The sequence below is a fragment of the Triplophysa rosa genome, linkage group LG11, assembly GCF_024868665.1.
Source record: "Triplophysa rosa linkage group LG11, Trosa_1v2, whole genome shotgun sequence".
Classification (NCBI taxonomy): Eukaryota; Metazoa; Chordata; class Actinopteri; order Cypriniformes; family Nemacheilidae; genus Triplophysa; species Triplophysa rosa.
Window position 1 is genome coordinate 19,023,908 of NC_079900.1, and position 21,095 is coordinate 19,045,002.

At 40.2% G+C, this 21,095-nt stretch overlaps 1 protein-coding gene across 2 annotated transcripts; it reads left to right on the forward strand.

Annotated features, from left to right (window-relative positions):
• Positions 1–105: 105 nt before the first annotated feature.
• On the forward strand, positions 106–21,068 carry kank2 (KN motif and ankyrin repeat domains 2). Of its 2 annotated transcripts, none has more exons than XM_057345296.1 (13): positions 106–218; positions 4,985–5,079; positions 10,452–10,514; positions 10,724–12,091; positions 14,027–14,239; positions 14,348–14,453; positions 14,545–15,168; positions 15,273–15,360; positions 17,564–17,783; positions 18,286–18,428; positions 18,518–18,718; positions 19,044–19,142; positions 19,266–21,068. In XM_057345296.1, exons 3-13 carry the CDS (start codon positions 10,478–10,480, stop codon positions 19,314–19,316), a joined length of 3,150 nt encoding a protein of 1,049 aa, XP_057201279.1. In that variant the 5' UTR covers positions 106–218; positions 4,985–5,079; positions 10,452–10,477; the 3' UTR covers positions 19,317–21,068. The 2 variants fall into 2 exon arrangements, with proteins under 2 accessions (XP_057201279.1, XP_057201280.1); XM_057345297.1 differs by having other exon boundaries at positions 140–214.
• Positions 21,069–21,095: the final 27 nt, after the last annotated feature.

Sequence of the window (21,095 nt, forward strand, 5' to 3'; positions counted from 1 at the left end):
TATATGTCGTTTTGTACCCTAGATTGGGCGATCTTAAATGTGAAAATAGAAATAGCAAATGTTTGTTGAGGATTGTGGGGAATAAACGGCATAAATCTGTTGGCTCTTTAAGAGCAGAGGGAGGAGGGGGGCTCAGCTCATGATTTGGCTGCGGTGTTTTTGTCTCGCTGTCAGTGAGACCGCTGGCCTTATCCACAGAGGGGACTGGAAGGGGGTAGGTAAGAATACATGCATGGTTTTTGGTTATTCTTGTGCTTTGTATTTATTTATTGACTTATTTCATTTGAAATTTTATAGTTGAAGATATATTATCGCTTTTCCGTTTTCTTCCAATGCTGTGATGCTTCAGTCTTTGTCCTGCTTGGTTTTACCTTGAGTTACAAAGTAACGGGACCGCGGTGGGGATTTAAACCGGATTTATTTCAGCTTTTGCAATTGTGTTACTTGTTACGGGAGGTAAACTTGCATTCATTTGAAGATCATTCTCAGTTCTTCGTTATTATTGCCATATGGCATTTGTATGGCATATTTTCGTGGGAAGCGCGCACAATGCTTTTAGGAGTGTGACGCAAGTGTTATAGTAGTTCAGATAAACACAATATTTAATATGATAGCTACATTGATATTGACCAAAAATCATTTTATTATGTAAAGTTGGGTTATTTAGCTTTTTCCAGGATAGCCAAGCCAGGTAATAAAACCCCGTTTTGTATTTGATCTGTTATAATAAAAACGATCAGACGTACGGTTAAATCAGTGCTAATGGCGGTTAGGGGTAAATTCTTCATTAAATAAAAGCCCCGTGACTGACGTGACTCTGGGGAGAGGGTGGGACTGCTCGAGTTCTTCATGACTTCCAGATGTTCATCACTTTGCAGCAGTGGCTTTGAATTCATGCTTCGTCCTTCCTTCATTTGGCTGCCCAGAAACTGTTAAGTTGTACCACGTGCGCTTGGTTGTTTTCTTACACTGTTTGTGCAACTGTGATTTGAATTATCGTGTTAAAGATTATCTCCTCAAATATGCGTTTTTATCAAAAAGGGAGGGAAAGATCAATATTTAGCTCAGGGTCTTCTTGTTTTTACAAACCATTTATTACATTGTGTTAGTTTATATAGTTTCCTTTTAGGCAATTTGCGTTTTTCTTTAGTAGATTTCATTTAGAACTTTGCATTCAGACTCTCAATATAAATGCGACTGTTTTGATCTGGTTACTTTCATCATTGCTTATAACTAACAGTTAGTATAAACAGCTTGTAAAGCGGTTGTATGATTTAGTTCTGCGCACAACAGGAGCGCGCGGCGGTGGAATGCGTGTCGTTTGGCGCGCGGGGTGAAGCCGTGGAATTTCTCGCGCAAGAATGCGCGGCTGTAAACCCCGTTTGTACGACGGGCCACACGCTGGGCGTCTAATGTTGTTTGCAAAACCAATGAAATTAAGCCGCATGGCCACCAGAATCAAACGTTTTTAACTTGTTGTCGTTGTTGACCTTCTCCTGCGTTTGACTGACATTCTCAAGATCTCAATTGTTTCTCCTTGACATCAATGAGATTAAAGGGAGACCAAATGGAGAGTATTCTGCTTATTTATTTAGATAGCCTATAGTGAGAAAAAGACAGTACTCGGGTCTTTTAAACTTAGTTTGAACTATTTTCATCAAATTCATCCATATCCAAGTTGTCTGGATGATGCTATACTGGATATTGGATTAACCTTTTTAAATCTCTATGATTTTACTGTATAGGTAAACAACTGTCTTGAGTCTTTATTTCTCCATAAGGAATTATTTAAGCAACATCTGAAGCCAAGTTATTATTTACCAGATGAATTAGATCTCCATTATTTGTCCTGAGCTATGAAACGGCATCGAAACAAATGTTCTTAAATGTGGACTTGTATGACGTACCAAGCTAAAAAAACATTCTCAGCAATTTTATAGGATGTCTTGTTCACGCTACCTTATCCAATGCAGTGAGCATTATTCTGTTTGATAGGTGTGTAACTCCGACTGTCGCTTGTTCAGTTCAGGCTGTCACTAATGTGCAATTCATCGTACAAAATGCCAACAATGATCAAGGACACAAAGAGTCACCATCAACAGTTAATGGAAAGAAATTGAATAAAAAATGCTCCTGATGTTTCATGCTCATCAGAAGGCCATTACTGTATGCATGCTTGTTTTGTCGAGAATGGTCATTTCAAAGCGATCGATAGCCTCATTTTTTTACTGTTTGACAGTAACTTTGGAGCTTGCTATCATAGTTACTCTGCAAAAGTTTTGCTTTCCACTTGAATAACCTGGAACCTGTAAATGTTCCCCTGCCCCGGTCTAGTCATGAAATCTGCTTTCTTTTCCCTTTGTTTACATTACCAAGCAGAGTCTGACTATGCCCCTCCACAGCTGCTCCGACCGCGGTGATGCATTGGCACCCCTTGAACACTTGTGAACCTAATCGTCGTTGCATGACGCTACGCTTACAACACGTCTCTTTCTCCTATGCTTTTATATTTCCACCCCTCCGATGATCCCCCTCAATCCCTCCTTTCACAGGAATTTGCCTTGAATTCGTTCTCGGAGGGGTAAATTTGGATGTCTGTGGTGATTCCTGTTGCCTAACTCCACCCTGCGGGCCATTTCCTCTCGGAGGTCGGCACAATGACCAATGGCGTTGCGCCGTGTGTTTGTTCTTCTCCCGCTCCGGCCGTAACGTGAGTGGGGAGAGGCCCCTCCCAGGGCCTTGAGCTTTGGCTTCAGCCCATGGTGTTTCTGTAGATGCAGTATGTTTCTCCAAACCACTCCCTAATGTAAAAAAAAGCACCATATGTGCTGGGCATGCTGTCTTCGGTGGCAGGACGGACGGTTTCCACCTGTCTAAGGACTGAAACACAGCGAGCCTGAATGAAGGTCTGTTACATAAGATCTAACTCAGGTGGGCCAGATCAGGTCATGGCATTGTCGCTGTTTGTCGTGTACATCACTCATTCGTCTGTGATTGGATATCGACAAGATCTGTTATCACTTTAACAGCTTTGGACCACCAATGGAGATATTCCCAACAGAGTTGCATCTATCCTACAGTGGCATGTCCTTCACCATATGTCATGTATTTATTTCTACATGTGTTGAATGGGAGCTGCATAGACACACAATATGTAGAGATAAATTAGGCCTGTATGCATTATTTTAACTGTCGGGACTGAGGGTTGTTGAATTATTTGACTTCCTTACTTCAAAGACACGGCACAGTTCCCTCTTTGTCTGTTGGCTTTCTTGAGTGCTCAGAGGAATGCATGGAAAAAATCACAATCTTCACAGGCAAGTCTCTTAAATCTGTTTAGAGAGATCATTGCATTATTCGATACAGAGTTTTCTTAAACCTCATCTGTTGTGCTTTATTTTGCATATGGTCAGCAAAGAGCGCAAAACCTAAAGCCAATGGTATTCGCTATGACTCACACTGGGACTTTCTTTCTCTAAAAGCAGTCTGGAGATTTCACTGTGAAAGTATTTTTCGCTCTGGACATTTCCGTTTAAAAATCACGCTTTGCATCTTTTGGTGATCCTTCCTTTTGCAGACCTACACCCCTTTGTCTCCCTCTTCCTTCTCTCTTTCTAGCTTGTTTTTCTCTCTATTTTAATACTTACTTTCTTTGTCTCTCTCTCTTTTTTCCCTCCATAATCCCTCCCTGGTTTTTTCTGTCTTTCGCCCTGGCTGGGAGGAAGTGACCGACTCATTTCTGGGTCTTTGGGGAATTGCAGCTCCCTTCCTGTAACTCTTTCTGAACCTGAACTCATACACCGTACCTACAGTTGTTTTTCATGACTCATTGCACCCCTAACGACCCTCATGTAGTTATTCATCTCTCATTCGGTTGTGAACTTTTGTTGAGTAATTGTTTGATATGGGTTCATGTGTGGTTGGAAGGGAGCATTTGCATGGTCTTTTTTCAAACGACAATGTAATGTTGTCAAAAGAAATGAGACATCACATCTGTCCGCCATTCCTGCTCCTAAACCTGTGGTGAGCATGTCCATGAAAACGTAACAGATTACGGTAAGGCCAGTCCCCGTTTTTGTTTTCCAGAAAGAATCGAACTCTCAGCAGTGGGCGAGCGAGAACCATTACGTGTGTTTTAAAGGCAATCTCTCTCTCTCTCTCTCTCTCTCTCTCTCTCTCTCTCTCTCTCTCTCTTCTATCCATTCCTCCCAGCTCTATATTAAAACCAGCTGTGGAGTTTAGGGCTGAATGAATGGCTCTTTGTGATTTGGCTGTCACTCCTGTATAAAGCTCTGTTTCTTTCTGCCTCTATATATTGGCATGACAAAAGTGTTAGAACAATGTAACCTAATGTTCCCACTATGACGCTGTTACTCAATAAAAACATATTCGCCAGGACTGCAGAAATGCACTATAAAAGAACATACACTTGACACTTCAGATGGTGGGCTTAAACGTAGAAATAGAAATCGTTGATATCCAAGAGTGTATTTTTGAGGATCATTATCCAGTGATGGAAATAAACCGAAGCACACAGGCACACAGTTGGTTAAAGTGAGTACTGGTTTTGAGGAATTCTTTGAGGTGCAGTGGAGGTCTGTGATGGTTTTGGGTGTCATATATTCCTGGTGTCCAGCAGGGGTGTGTCTGTTTCTCTGGGTTTAGGCGGGTGACTCAGGAGAACCAGAACGCATTGCTCACAGTGCAGAGCTTTCCCAGGCTCAAGGGGATTTGCCAAGTAACATGTTGTTGTGGTTGGGGGAGACGATGGGCGTGTTGTAATGGTAAGCAATGATGAGAGAGAGCCAGGACGAGTTGGTCCCTCGTTTTTTTTTTTTTTGAGCAGCAGTCATGAGGAGTGGCTCCTCTTGTGTTCGACCCAACCATCGAAAATGATGGGTGTGGCCAAAATCATGCAAAGAATCTGCCAACGTTACTCATGATGTGAGCCGATGTGTAAACATATCGTCATTTTTCCCGTTAGGATTTTGGTGGCACCGTTAAGACGCTGGAATCGTACGAGGAGGGAGGAGAACCTGAGCGAGGAGGTCGGGGAAGAGAGACCAGCATTGCAGCGCAGTGAGTTATTTATTTGAAGCTATCAATGGCTATCTTTAGACAAGATACAAATGACAGAATGCGTTTAAGCAGTCAATTTATTTCTAGTTTGTAGATAAGGACCTCAAATTCCATGAAACAGCCAAGAAAAATGAAGCGGCTTGTTCACGATGGACCTTGAATTTCACACGCTGATAAAGTGACCTTTGAACATTGCCGCAAATCAAAACTTACCAGCCCTCGACGTTTATCAGACCCACGCAAAATAATGATCAGACGTTCTCCTTGACACGTTTTCATAATATGACACAGAGTTACAGGAATTGTGTTGTATTTTTCAAGTTTTTAATGAGGCCTTCTCCGAAAATAGTGCAGATTCATACAAGCCACCAAGCTTTCCAAAGTCGTAGGGGTGTAAGATTCTCTACATCCTCTTTTACCCTTGATTGCTAATCTTAATAATTTTGGTGTTGGGTGGGGGAGACCCTGGAGGCAGGAGATGTTAACTTCCTCCGCTCTGGAATGTAAAGCAAGGCACGTTTGGAGAGAGGTACCGAGAGAGGGGCATGAGTTTAGGGCAACGCATTCCTTCCAGAGGGTTAGGGTAGAGACTGGCTGTACTGGTAAGCTCTGCAGGCGTGCCAATGAGAAATGGCAGAGGGCTGATGGGGAGGGAGGCACACTGTGTTCTGTTCACTGTCAACTCAATGGAACACTGTTTATGAGCAGACAAAGAGGGTGGAAGGTCACCACCATACATGAACACATGCCTTTACGCAGCAGTGGCCAGTGCAGCCCTGTTCTTCAGCAGGAGAGGGTGGATATGGTGGGCTTCAGGATAAGGATTGTTCTGGAGCATGAGACACAACGTTGAAACAAAATGCCAAAGTAGCTACTTTAAGGAACTATATGTGCAATTTTTGCATTAAAAAAAATGGCTGCTCTCCTTCTGAAACCTTGTCTCTCCATATTTGCTGATTTTTTTTATTTTTTTCCATAAATCATTATTTTTAGTTACTCCTTTTATTTGTCACTGTGATTTGCAAAAATACAACCAATGAAAAGAATTAAAAAGTGTTTGGCAACTTTGACAACACAGTATTAAATCATTTAAAGGGGTCATATGGCGGGAACACGTGTTTTTCTGTGTCTTTGGTGAGTTATAAGTCGCCCATGCATGTATTAGACACGTAAAATTGCAAAAATGAAAGTGTGGGAACAAAAGATGCATTCTATCTAAAAGCGAATGCTCACCCAGACCTGCCTGAAACGCCTCGTGTAACCACACCCCCACAAATCTACCTCAGTTCGTGGTACAGAGGCGTTACATTTCCATCACACGCTTGCAGTATTCGACCAATCACTACACACTGGTTAACTGGCCAATCATAGCACACCTCGCTTTTCAGAGCGATGAACTTTGTTGAAAATCAGCGCGTTTCAGAGAGGTGGGGCAAAGAGGAGATACAAACAATCACGGTATGTGGAAAATACAGCGTTTTTGAACCTTAAATCGTGTATACACATTGCATTACATCTAAAACAAACGATAATTTTTGTTTTAGCCGTGTCATATGATCCCTTTTAAATGTACTGTGTGTATGTATTGAACTGTAAAAAAAATTAAGTAAGAAAACGGATACAGTACTGGCAGAAAATGACCAGTACATTTTCCTTTATTTTACGGACATTTCCGTTAATGCGAAAAAGCAATTTAATGCAGTGCAAAATGTAAAATACAGGTAAAACAACTGTAAAAATGAATACGGAAAATTTCTGCATATTAATACAGTATGTTGTGCACTATTTTTACGCATTTTTTTAGAGTGTGGCAATAAGAGGTTTCGGAAGGACAGCGGCGATATCCAAAAACCACTGGTAGATTGTTATATATTTTGTTTTTCTTGTTTACTTTACTACTCTACTTACATTATTCCAACTGTTACCAAAAATCTAGAGAATTAACAATTTTAACCAAGGATATGTCCCTCCTCATTGTGGGAAGATGGACACTTGTCAGTGGCATCATGTCCACATTATCCTCGGTTTCCGCTTTTTACTCTTGAGTCCGGTAAGACGGATTTCCATCAGCAGTAGAAGTGAAGACAACAACTCCCATCATTCCACACTCCTTCAAGTCATCATCAGGCTCCACCTTAATTATTGTTTTGCAACCTTTAGCATTGAAATTTACATATTCTTCCTTTAAACCATTTTCGTCAAGGGTCGCCATCACAATGTTAATGTTTTGAGTATTTTGTAACATGTTGTTATGTGGTTTCTAAAAAAATTCTGGACGGTTGCATGTTGTTTGCGGATGTTTTGGGTGTTGCTAACTGGCTAACTCCAAAGTGTCCACCCCGTGTCTAGACGATATTCTGTTGTCTAAATTCGTCTTGGGTTCCTCCTTGAATGTACGTCTATTGGATTGTTTTCCATTTTATCTGCTGCCAGGCATAAATCATACATCAGGATAGCACACCACTCCTCAAGAAAAGATAGATATTTGAAGCATCATTCATGTTTGTACCTTAAAGTGAAAGTTCACCCAAAAATGAAAATTCTGTCTTCATTTACACCCTCTTGACATTTCAAACCTGTTTGACTTTCTTGCTTCCGCAGAACACAAAAGAAGGTATTTTGAACAAAGTTGGTAACCGAACAGCACTGGACCCCATTCACTTCTATTGTATGGACACAAAACCAATGCAAGGGGGCCGGTTAACAACATTCTTCAAAATATCTTCTTTCGTGTTCTGCAGGAGAAAGAAAGTCAAACAGGTTTGAAATGACAAGAGGGTGAGTAAATGATGACAGAACTTTTATTTTGGGGTGAACTATAACTTTAAGCAGCTTTGTACACATGATGATTATACACAAATGTTTGATTCTGAACGTCAGGGGTTCATCTTAGCAAGCAACACTATTGAAAAGAATAGAGCAGCATGGATTTGAATCGAAGGAGTGTCTTTATGAGACAGTGGAGGTGTTGTTGGTGTGTGCCTTTAACACTTAGTGTATTTCTAATTATGGCTCATCAAGCGTCCCCCTGTCAACACCCTCCCCAGCACTGACGCTTTTCACACGTGTGTACACACAGCATGCACGCACGCACAAACACACACACATTTCCTTAAGGGAACTCAACAGACATTTTAGTGTTTTTAATTTAAAACAAATCAATGTGCTTTGATCAAATATTTTGGCTTTGTGTGGCATTATTTTTGCATTTTATATAGGAGAGAAATAGAGAGTGAATGCGAGCAAGGAGCACCCAGTCGGCAAAAGATTTCATTTTGTCAACTTTAGGTCTACAAAATACCACATTAGTTCAGTCAGTGTTTCCGAATGCCCTACTTTCCCTCAAACAGGCAAGAACATAAACAGACTCAGAGGGTCATGAGATTAGACAGAGGGGGAAAGTTTCGGTTTGAGGCAGCGAGGGTTCTGACTATGAGCTAAAATGACAAAAGCAGTTCTCTGTGAGATCCATCTTGAGCTTAAGCTAAACTAAAAAGCTCTGGGGTAAATTCACTAAGAATGAATCTGGTGAGATGGTCGCTTGTACATGCTGTCTGAGCTGTTATAACACCCTGGAATTATGCAAAATAGGTAAGGGTGCAAAAACACGCCGCCAAATGTGACGCCAAACCCAATTTGCATGCGACAGGTTGCAAAAATGCTAAAAATTTGCCTAAATGCGCAGTTCACCCTCCCAAAAAATACTTTCCTCACTTACATAAAATTTGTCTGTATAAAAGTTATTTGGAAGAATGCTTATAACCAAAGTTCTTGGCCACCATTGTCTACCATAGTAGGAAAAATTATTATTATTTTTTTTTGTTCTGTTGAACACAAAAGAAGATATTTTGAAGAATGTTGAAAAGCAAACAGTTCTGGGGCACTTTTGACTATCATTGTAATTTTTCCTACTATAGTAGTCAATGGGTCCAAGAACTGTTTGGTTACAAGCATTCGTCCAAATATCGCGTGCAACCAAACAAAATCTATACAGATTTGGAACAACTAGAGAGTGAGTAATTCATGACAGAAATGTCATTTATGTGTGAACTATCCCTTTAAGAACACAGCATATCTGGATATGTGTTAACTTATATATATCATGATCAATAGAAAACCTACAATGTTTTGCACGAAAAAATGACCTTTACTGGTATTTCAGCCTATTTAGCTCAAGGTTAAACTGTGTTGTGGGTGGTTGGTTAATAACACTGTACTGTGCACAAAAAGTGTCACAAATGCTGCATGATTTCACTCTACTGTCTGCTAATATGCTTTGAATGTTGGGAACAGAGATAACCCATGTCCACTGCCAGCCTACAGACTGCTAAAGCACACAGCACCCCCCGCCCTCACTAACTGACCTAGAAAGTTAATCTTTGGCAAAGAGACACACCAACCGAGATGCACTGTGGATAAAAAGAGAACAACAAGATAAAGAGAGAGAGAGAGGAATACTATTTGGGTAACATCCACACACTCATTGCATCGGTTTCATTTTGTTTAACTGATTTAGGGCTGGAATGCTTTGCTTCAGTTGAAATGGGCAACCGAGAGAGCGGAAGAAGGAAGTGCAGTCAGCTGCTATCTCCAGATCATCAGCTGACACATAAATAAGGGAGGGAAAAGTAGATAGAAAGCATGGAAAAACTGTGGGAGAAAAGGAATGGGCGATAGTGCCTTTGTCTGTACCTCAATTCTGAGAAGCACAGAGTGCGTATTCAGATGATTCCTAATAAGGCTGTAACTAGAAGCTCAGTTGACCGCCAGGCAACGTTCCCTTGTTTTTTCTCTCCTTCAAACAAGAAGAGCAGAAACAAACTGAAACCGACCAGGCAAACTCTGGCAGAGCATAAAGCAGCGCAAGTGGGTTTGAATTTAACACCAAAGGAAGCCATAACAAAGTGCTTGGTGGTCTTAAACACAGACACCCAAAAATGACATTTCTGTCATTGTTTATTCAACCTCGTGTTGTTCCATCCCTGTATGACTCTTTCTTCTGTGAAAGACAAAAGGAGATATTTTTAGAAATGGTTTTGTATCCATACAATGCCAGTGTCAATGGGGGCCAGTGTTGTTTGGTTACCAACATTCTTCAAAATATCTCCTTTTGTGTTCTGCAGAAGAAAGAAAATCATACAAGTTTGGAATGACATAAGGATGAATAAATGATGCAAGAATTCCCATTTTTGCATGAACTCTGCCTTTATTTCTACATGAGCCAATTTTTTTTGGTTTCAACAAACACAAAAGTTGTGTTGTGTACGGCGACCTTTTAAGACAGTTGGCAATTGTTTAACTGTGAGGCAAATGAACTGCACAAGATGACCCTCAGCGGTTGTACAATCACTTACAGTATCACTCTTGTCTAGGAGAGATTGGCTGGTGAAAGACAATCATGGCTCAGGTGCTACATATGGACACCAGTTTTCCAGGTACTGTTCCTATACATACTGTAAAGTTTACATACTGTGTTTAAATTCTGTTATCCTTATCCTACTACCTCCACTAAAATGTTTATCTAGAGAAACCTAAAAAAAATAATTAGCAAATAAAGGCTTCAGCAAAATTATTTTCTCTTTTGTCTGATCCAGAGATTAGACTAAGATTTCCTGCAGTTTAAAATTGTTTCCTGTGTCCTCAGGGAAGATTAACCCCCCGGCTCCCCCTTTGCATGGAAAGGATCAAGAGGCTCCGTACTCAGTAGAGACCCCCTATGGCTATCGTCTGGACCTGGACTTCCTCAAATACGTCAATGATATTGAGAAGGGCAATACTATCAAGAAGGTTCCAGTGCAGCGCCGCCCGCGGTATGGCTCACTTCCACGTGGCTACGGCTACACAGGCTCCTGGTGGACTTCCACAGAGTCGCTGTGCTCCAATGCCAGCGTGGACAGCCGTCACTCCTCGTACTCCTACTGCGCGCCAGGCTTCCACAGCATGCAACGGCCCAACTTCAGTACAGCACGTGTGGAGAAGACTTTGTTGGACGCTCGCCGTAAACTGGAGGAGGAAAAGGAAGGCCGTCAGTTCTCTAACTTGGGCAGCATGCACAGCTGCGTGGCTGGCTCCAACACCTCTCTGTCCAGTGCACACAGCTTCAATCGTGCCCAGGGTGGCTCCTACACACCGATGAGCTCTGGCTTGTCCACGCCCGTCTCACCCACACCCGCACATTTGCAGCACGTACGGGAGCAGATGGCCGTCGCCCTGCGGAAGATCCGGGAGTTGGAGGAGCAGGTGAAGACCATTCCAGTACTGCAGGTGAAGATCTCCGTGCTTCAGGAAGAGAAGAGGCAACTTAGCGTGCAGCTCAAAAGCCAGAAGTTCCTGGGTCACACGCTGGGGTTCGGTCGTAGTCGTCCACGTGGAGAGCTCTACATCGACATACCGGAGGAGGAGACGGCGGCAAATGGTGCCTTGAACAAAGCGGCAGGGAGTCTTTCACCAACCACCCCGGGGTCTCTCCAGGACTCAGGCTGTGAAATCGAGGAGACTGTAATTGTAGGTGGAGCGCGTCCGGGGGCAAGAAAAGAGGTGCGATCCATAGGTGTGGGGCCAGAGGTGGGGCAGGCAATCTGTCGTCATGTAAGTGTGGGGGTACGAGAGGAGGACTTGGGCTTGCTCCCTGAAACTGAAGCCTTGAAGACAAAGGTGGGGCTGTTAGAAGTTCAGTTAAGGAAAACTGTGCAGGAACTACAGAGCGCTCAGAAGCAAGTGGAAGCGGCTCAGAAAGACAAGCAGGCTCTTCACCCACAGGTTGACCATGCGGTGAAAGCCACCAGTCTGGGCTGGCAGGAGCAGCATGGTCAGGCTGGTGCAGGCCTACACACAGTTGTCAGTTTTACCCAGCAGCCGCATCAGCAGAGGACCGTGGGGATTCAGGTGTACACGCTGGAACAGCCCACGGTAGTGGGTGTGGGGAGACTGCTGAGAGCCCAGGGCTGTAGTTCTCCCGCTCAGCCGCTGGAGGGTCCTCGTCGACGACATGCAGAGTCCATACCAGCAGAAGGTGCGTATGAAATCAAACAGTCTTTATTTAAGTGTTTGTCATTTTGAGCATGTAAATTAAGAGTTCATTTGCAGAAACAGATAACGCTGTTTTTTAATTTAGAAAAATCATGTTTTTATTCTTATGTTATATTGTGCTGATTTATCTGTATTTTTTGAGTTATTAATACTTAATCAAAACAACTCAACTGCAGTTTCATTGTAATTACTTGAAATACACAATAATTGACGCAAAAACATGATTTTTGACTATTGTTAAAAACAGAGTTGTCTGGTTTTGCAAATGAACTCTTCAAATGTGGATATGTTGACACATTTACAAAATTCCTAAAGAATATAATTATTTATAAATATTTATAAAATTATATATATATATATATATATAATATATATATATATATCTGTAAACATTTACTCACCTCCCATGCCTATATGACTTTCTTTGGAAAAAGTGGTTTGGAACAAGTGCACTTTTCCATGCTAATGTATTAAAATCAAATGAAAATGCACATAAAAGAGGACATAAAATTAATGCACCGTAAAAGTAGTCCACATGATTTTGCACCACATTTCTAAAGCTCTGATTTCATAGCTTTGTGTTAAAAACAGACTTAGATTTCTTTTAACCCTTTACAAAAGTTGTTATGCTAATATTATATTTTACTATACTTAATATGTACTGTATATACTTAACTGTAATAATGAAGTATAATAAACACATGAAAACGTGACCTCATCTCAGCCCTGTGTCAGCCACCATAGTGCTTCGAAAGAGGGTGGGGAGGGATGGATTAATACTGTTCCACGTGCTCTCGGATATTCACCCATTCCCACTTCTGAAGTCATGATTCTGAGCTGGTTGTGTTCAGGTGCTTTATTGACTGAAAAAATGGAAGACGCCAGATTCATGCTTGCGTGTGTCTGGGGAAAATCAGACACTATATGGTAATAGTTTTTAACCGTAAATACAGTTATAAGCTTTCCTGTAGCTCAGTGGTTAGAGCATGGTGCTAGCAATGCCAAGGTCACGGGTTCGATCCCAGGGATTGCACACACTCAAATACAAATGTATAGTATCATGCAATGTAAGTCGCTTTGCATAAAAGCGTCTGCCAAAAGAATAAATGTAATAGTAAATGAATAGTTTTGGCATACTTCAATAAATTAATAAGACATTGATTTTAGTTGGTTTATATTAAGTAGATTAGACACACACATTCCCTTCTAGACACGAGCGCTGTGTGTTTGTATGTGCTTCATAACTGGCAGCCCAGGAGGCCCGTAGTAATAGCCTACACTGGGGCCCGTCATCATCACTATGTCTATTACTATCTAATCATCTTTCTGACTTTTCTGGAATATTGGTTAAATACATGCTATTTTCGCTGTGTATAAAATATAAAGTATGCTTCAAATATGTAAATATATAATTTAGCGACAAAAATTATTAGTAAAACTAATAAAGCTGAAAATCCTTCTCCCATCCGCCATGTTTAAAGTTTAAGGCCCGCCCATCTTGTGAACTCGGGAAACAAATTTATTTCCCAACTTCCATAAGCCATTTGTTGCAATTCGCAACCTCACTGCTAGATGCCGCTAAAAATGTCTGTTTTGTAAGGGATACTTAAAATCTCTTTTGACTGTTATGATGCCAATGACCTTTGGTTCTCACATGTGTCGCAATCTCAACACCCAAATATTAAGATATAGGCCTACAACTTTTGAGATGCTTTTGGCCTTTTTTTGTTTGACAGCATCATTCCACATTAGTTTACATGGTATAAAATTGCATCTGAATGTTCTCTTGTTTGTGTTCCACCTACTGTAAGAATTTCATATGCACAAGCGTGAGTGTTTTAATTATTGCATAATTAATTAAAGCCATTATCAACTTACACCTTTAAAACTAATTTAACTGTAAACTTGTCACACTTAGAAACTCCACGCGAGTTTCCCATCGCAATAAGCTCCAAGCAGGTGCGAGAGGTCTTGAGGAGTGAGGTTTCTAAATCAGTGCCAGTGACCAACCAGGCAACTGCTATGGAGACAAAGTGCAGCCAAGTGCCTCCTGTCTGCCAGCGGCTGAAAGAGGGAGAGACTAACCAGAAACCAGCAGAAGAAGCAATCCAAATAGATGCAACCCAACCAGGTTATCCTTGTATACTTTTAAGATTTGGGAATAATAGTGAATACGCTATCTTCGAACATTCATTTCCAATCGATGATACTGACTCTTTTTGTGATTCGTGTTGGTTAGCCTCCCCTCAGTCCACCCTGAGGTCAATCATGAAGAGAAAAGCAGATGGGGAACCTGGCTCACCACACACCAAAAAGAACCTGCAGTTCATAGGAGTCAATGGAGGGTAAATGCCACACAAACACCACACAGACATACAGTATAACCAACCTATCACAGGGAGACTTTAATGATCTTGTAAATAATGTTGCCTGCAGGTACGAGTCAACATCCTCTGAAGAGAGCAGTTCGGAAAGTTCAGAAGAGGAGAGCGATGCTAGCGAATACCACGAGGCTACAGAGAAACTACCTGAATCTGCATCACACCAGCCACAGGTGACCTCCTGCAGTGCCTCTGAGACACCAGGTGCTTTAACAGCCCAGCACAGCACTGCCCAGACACCAGCCAATGATACTGCACCACAGCAAAGCACCAGCCAATCACATGCCATGGATACAACTACACAGCAACAGGTTACCCAATCACCAGCAGCAGAGGTGAACACAGAGCACTGCGGAAGCCAAACATCAGTTACTGCCATGGCTGTTCAATCCACTGCCCCTTCAGTTCAACAGAACTCCATCCAGTTACCAGCCGCCAGCGATGTAGCCAAACAAGCTGTTGTTCAATCCAAAGCCACTGAACGTGTAGTTCAGCAAAGTCCCGCCCAGCAAGAAGTTACCACTCAATCACAATCCACCGGTGCCAAACCTCAACAAGATGTAAGCCAATCAAAAACCACTGACCTCACTGGCCAGGATGGAGCTACACTGTCACAATCCACTGATGCCTCAGCCAAACAGGACATAGCCATATCCTCCAGCACTTCCCCAGTGAGCAAGTAAGTTCAAACACAGACAAATCACACAAGCTTATACGAGTGATATTTTGTTTAATATAGGCTGGCTGTAAATATTGATGGATACGCATTGTTGTTTTTGTCAGGCCTGAATTGAGCGACAGTCTCATGGTGGCTCTTCATACCTTGCAGAAAGCGCTCAGTCAACCAAATGCATTTAGCCATCAAGAAGCGGTATGTTCATCAGTTATGAAACATTCTTACATTTATAAATGATAGATTGCATAGTTCTGACATTTAATAATATATTTGATCTTTAAATTATTCAATTATTTTAATGATTTATTCAAATTAATATTTCGATTAATCAGGTTACTTCAAGGTGAAGTTTAATTTTTTAAATTAAAAAATCCTCATGAACCTGTTTAAAGGGGTCATATGACACGGCTAAAATGAATATTTTTGTTTGTTTTAGATGTAATGCAATGTGTATACATGATTTAAGGTTCAAAAACGCTGTATTTTCCACATACCGTGCATGTTTGTATGTCCTCTTTGCCCCGCCTCTCTGAAACGCGCAGATTTTTAACAAAGCTCATGGCTCTGAAAAGCGAGGTGTGCTATGATTGGCCAGTTAACAGTGCGTAGTGATTGGTCGAATACTGCAAGCGTGTGATGGAAATGTAACGCCTCTGTACCACGAACTGATGTAGATTTGTGGGGGTGTGGTTACACGAGGCGTTTCAGGCAGGTCTGGGTGAGCATTCGCTTTAAGATAGAATGCATCTTTTGTTCCGAAACTTAAATTTTTGCAATTTTACGTGTCTAATACATGCATGGGCAACTTATAACACACCAAAGACACAGAAAACACGTGTTTGCGCCATATGACCCCTTTAAAGTCAGAGAAATTGAAACTAAAGCATTTAAACTGAGGATATCAGGATAGAATAGAATAGTTCACCCAAAAATAAATATTCTGTCATCATGATGTCATTCAATGCGACTCAAAATACCTCAAGTAATGCTGGGAAAGCTGTGAGACCGGCTCCAGCACACTGGCATTGAGTTTGGAAGAGTTTCTAAATTCCTGTTGCAGAGAATTCACGTTTTTGAAGGGACAGTTCACCCAAAAATTCTGTCATCATTTACTCTCCCTCAAGTTGTATAAATTTCTTTGTTTGGTTGAACACAAAGAAAGATATTAAGAAGAATGTTAGCAACTGAGATTTCTGGGACATCATTAATTACCATAGTAGAAGTAGTTTTTTTTTGTTCTGTTGAACACAAAAGAAAATATTTTGAAGAATTTAGCTAAACAATTTTAAGGGTAGTCAATGGTGCCCTAGAAATGTCAGTTGCTAACATTCCAAATATCTTTCTTTGTGTTTCTTTATATTATTTTAGTATTATATATTATTTTGTGTTTATTTATATATTAATTTATACAGGTTTGGAACAATTTGAGGTTGAGTAATCCATGACATAATTTTCATTTTGGGGTGAACTGTCCCTTTAAAGCTGCAATCTGTAACTGTCTCGCTATCACCACCTCTGTTTGAAACGTAAAATTGCAGGTTACTTTATCAATTTATGTCTGTTGTCAAGGCAATGACTTCAAACTGACATTTTCCACAAAATTGTACCAAAGTCCCTTCAGGAAAGCTGGCACACTTGCCTGCCATGTTTGCAGCTGTTTCAGCCATTCAAGTCCTGAAGTCTCATCTACTTGACTGCGGGTAAACAGATATCTCTAAATAACTGGCTAAAATCACAATAAAAAAGCAGTTTCTGGCCAACATTAAATCTGACATCAACTATACCACAACTTTCGTTTCTTAAGCTTCGTTAATTAATTTTGAGCGTTGCATCCCCCCTAGTAGTGAAAGCAGTGCTTCATGTTAGTCAAAGTCTGCTTTATTGTCAATTCTGCCACATGTACAGTACATATAGAGGATTGAAATTGCGTTACTCTCAGACCCATGGTGCATACAAATAACACAGAATATATAAAAAAATACAGATTATTATATATATTTAAAATACAACTTTTACAATCAGGGATATTTCAAAGAAGAAAAAGAAGATAGGTAATGGCAGATAGAGGACAACAGTGAAATATACAACAGTGCAGATGTGAGGTAGTGCAAAGAGCACTACCTCACAAATGTTGTTAATATCTGTTATCTTTGACTACCTGAAAGCTCAAATTATAGTAAATCATTATTAAAAGTTTACTTTTGTGAATTTTCAATGTAAACATCATTTTTATGTACTTGCACAAAAACAGGGTTTTTTTTTGGTTTGCTTTTAACCAAAGAGTTACAGATTTCAATATATTAGGTTCATTAACTATATTGATGACTTGCTAGTAATTAAACGTGACTGTCTGTTTATTGCACATGCAGTACTAAAAATACATCTGTGTGTGTAACAGAGGACAGCGTACACCACAGTGTTGCAGGAGTGGCTCCGAGTGTCCTGTCATAAGGCTGCTGACACTGCAGTGGTCAAGGCGTACATGGACACCTTCGCCTCCATTTCCCCTCAGCTACTGGAGTTTGTCATTAACATGGCAGACGGCAATGGAAACACAGCTCTGCACTATACAGTCTCGCACTCCAACTTCCCTGTAGTTAAACTGCTGCTGGATACTGGTTAGTGTCCATCTCTCTTCCCTGAGCAGTGCTCATAGCTAAAACACTATTTTTGTACTGTAGGTCTATCTGAAGCTTGTTGTGTGGTGATGGACTGCTGAATCTATAGCCTGCCTGCTTTATTCCAGTCCCATTTTCCCTTTCATTACTGTCTCGTACATTTATGTTTATACATTTAGCGGACGCTTGTTTTTTAGAAAGGAGCGTACAGTGCGTTCAATTTATACAGTTTAGCTGTATAAGTATAGTGTGTTCTGTATAAACCAACCACTCTCCTCTTTCCCCGTTATTCATATTGTTGATGTTGTTCATAATTAATACTTAAAATTAATCTTTTATGTTTGTTGTATAAGAATTTGAATGATGCTTTGAATTGTACATTTCAAACGAAAAGACGTTTTCTATATTTGTGTGACAAAAATAACCCCGATCTTTTATTTAGCATGTGACAGCAGTGCTATATCTGTATCTTTTATTTACCAGCTGTGTCCCTGTCACACAGGTCTCTGTAATGCTGACAAGCAGAACAAGGCGGGTTACACAGCTATCATGTTGACAGCCCTGGCTGCCTTTAATTCCGACAGTGACCTTCAAACCGTGCTACAGCTGCTGCGCACCGGAGACGTCAATGCCAAAGCCAGCCAGGCACGCCCCCTTGTGCTCAATCAGTGTACTGCATTGTGAACAAAAACATCTGGCAGTTGAGTTTTTTGACTAATCTGTGATTATTATAGGCAGGACAAACAGCGCTGATGCTGGCGGTCAGTCACGGCAGAGGTGACATGGTGAAAGCTCTGCTGTCCTGTGGAGCCCAGGTGAACCTGCGAGACGATGATGGATCCACAGCGCTCATGTGTGCCTGTGAGCACGGGCATGTGGACATTGTGCGCCAGCTGCTGTCCGTGCCAGGCTGTGATGCCACGCTCACTGATAATGTGATTATCCCCTTTTTTCAATATACTATCAAATTTTGTTTTCTTATTTCTTTTCTTCTTTTCTCTTCTTATTATATATTTATTTTAATTTATTGCTAGTTTATTATTGCATTTTGGAAATAAGAGGTCATCATAAATATTTTAATTAAGCTCTGTACATAACATCCGATTTGAATTTCATAATTAATTCGAAATTTAAGTAGATGATTTTAATAAATCATGCTAAAATGTCCTCTTTTATTAAATGCATAAATATACGTATATGCCAAATATGAATAAATAATGTTTAGGACATTTTGTAAAGCTGTATTTTGCTGTTCCACAGGATGGCAGCACTGCTCTATCTATTGCACTGGAGGCCAGTCAGAATGACATCGCTGTGCTTCTGTATGCACACCTAAATTTTGCTAAGCCACCTTCCCCTGTAAGTACTCTTGAAGTATTAACACGTCAACACAAAAATGCACACAATATTTCCTGATACTCTCCTGACAGCATATGTTTGTTTGTGTTTAAACTAGATTCATATATTTTTCATTTCCAATAGGTGTCGCCAAAGTCGCCAATTTTGGGATCTTCTCCCCCTCTTCAGAATTGAAGTGAACCCTTCATTAAATAGATGTCATGTGTTTAAAGTCTCCTCTTCCAGCATATTTCCTCATCCATTCCACTGTCTCTGTGTGTGAGTTTTGTGTGTGTGTCTATGTGTACAGTATGTATACCACGTTTATTTTTTCCATGTAAAATTGAGTGACGTTCACAACGAGAAGCGCACTCTTAACAAGAATCTGAAGAGCCTTCAGAAAATTAGCACTTGACACCGTTGGTCTTTTTTGTGTGTTTTCTGTTTTCTTTTGTAGCTTTTAATCTTGTGGTTGCAGAAAAAGTCTTGATTAAATAGACAAGATTTGATTCATAACAACAAGCGTGTAACAGCAATATCATACTGTATCACCCATTTATTTCTTGAGATTAGACAGTGAGTGTTACATTACACAATGGAATGATGTAAGTTTGCGTTAAACTATCCAGCAATATTTAACATTGAAATCATCCAGTGTCACACCATAAATTATTGCAATTGTAAAAGTGTTGCGTAAACAACTAAAACCATGTATCTTACTCAAGTGTCCTTTCTTAATTTTTACAGTTCACAATAAAATAAGAATAATTTTAGACAATTAATTGTCTCAAATTAATAAGACAATTATTTGCCAATCGCTCTAAACAGGAGGTATGAGTGTTCTTGCACCAGCTGTTTTAAATTCATACATTTTAATACACTTGTAATATATCAAGTTTGTGCAGTTGTCTCTTTTTAAGCAACACTTGCAACCATGTTTTAGCATTTTTACTGATACACATTGTCAGAAATCCACCTGCTTCAAATAATGTTTATATTGAAATGCTGGCCTTGTTTTTTCTGTTCAGAGTGTCTGGCTATGTATAGATTTTATAGTTATTACTCTAAAGGACAGTGTCGCAGCCATTGATTCCTTCATAGCTGATGCAGTATTATAGAATTGGTGTAGTCTTTAGAGGGTGTGCTACCATAGATAGAGGACAGCATGGTTTTGCTATTGTGATGTTTAAAGACTTCAGCAGTTACAGTAGTAATGTAGACAATGACTTGCATTGGACCTTTAGTGAACAAGGGCTCTCCAAAGACAATTATACTGTAGACGAGTGTACAAAAATATATGAGAGCTAATGCTTTTTTCATTGTGATTGCTATTGCAATGATACATTAGTGAAGGTGATAGGAAGGTACGTAAATACAAGAAGTTTTGATTCGGTGAATGATACCAGATGTTGTTTAGCGTGTGAACAGAGCTGGGCTGACTGAATTGCACATAGTTTGGTACGGGTTCACTGAGTGCAGATAAACATTTGATTTCGCTTCTTTATGCTTAGTAGGTTGGTTTAAGAGTCCAGAGTGTGGAGGAAATGGTTTAGAATTGTCTATGATGAATGTAAGATGTTTTTCAAAATGAAAATAATATATGTATATCATCTCCAAAGTTTTAGTGCAAAGACTAAAGAATTCTGAAGTATTTTAACACTAAAGTGGATTTTAACAAATTTAATTTAATAAAATCATTGTTAAATTTAAACATGATTTTTTTTGCTTACCCACTTTGTACACATGCCTTCTTATAACCAGTTGAATAATTAATTTTTTACACTTTTGTATTTGTTTTATTTAACTGTATTTGAATACCTTTGTAATATCTGTTCACAGCTTATATCTTCTGTCACGTACCTTTATGTACAGGGCTCATGTTGAAAGTTGTTTGTTTGTTTTCCTCATTCTTTTTTTAAAAAATAAACAAATGTAGGAAGAAATGTGCTACCTGGGATTTTAATGCTTAAACAG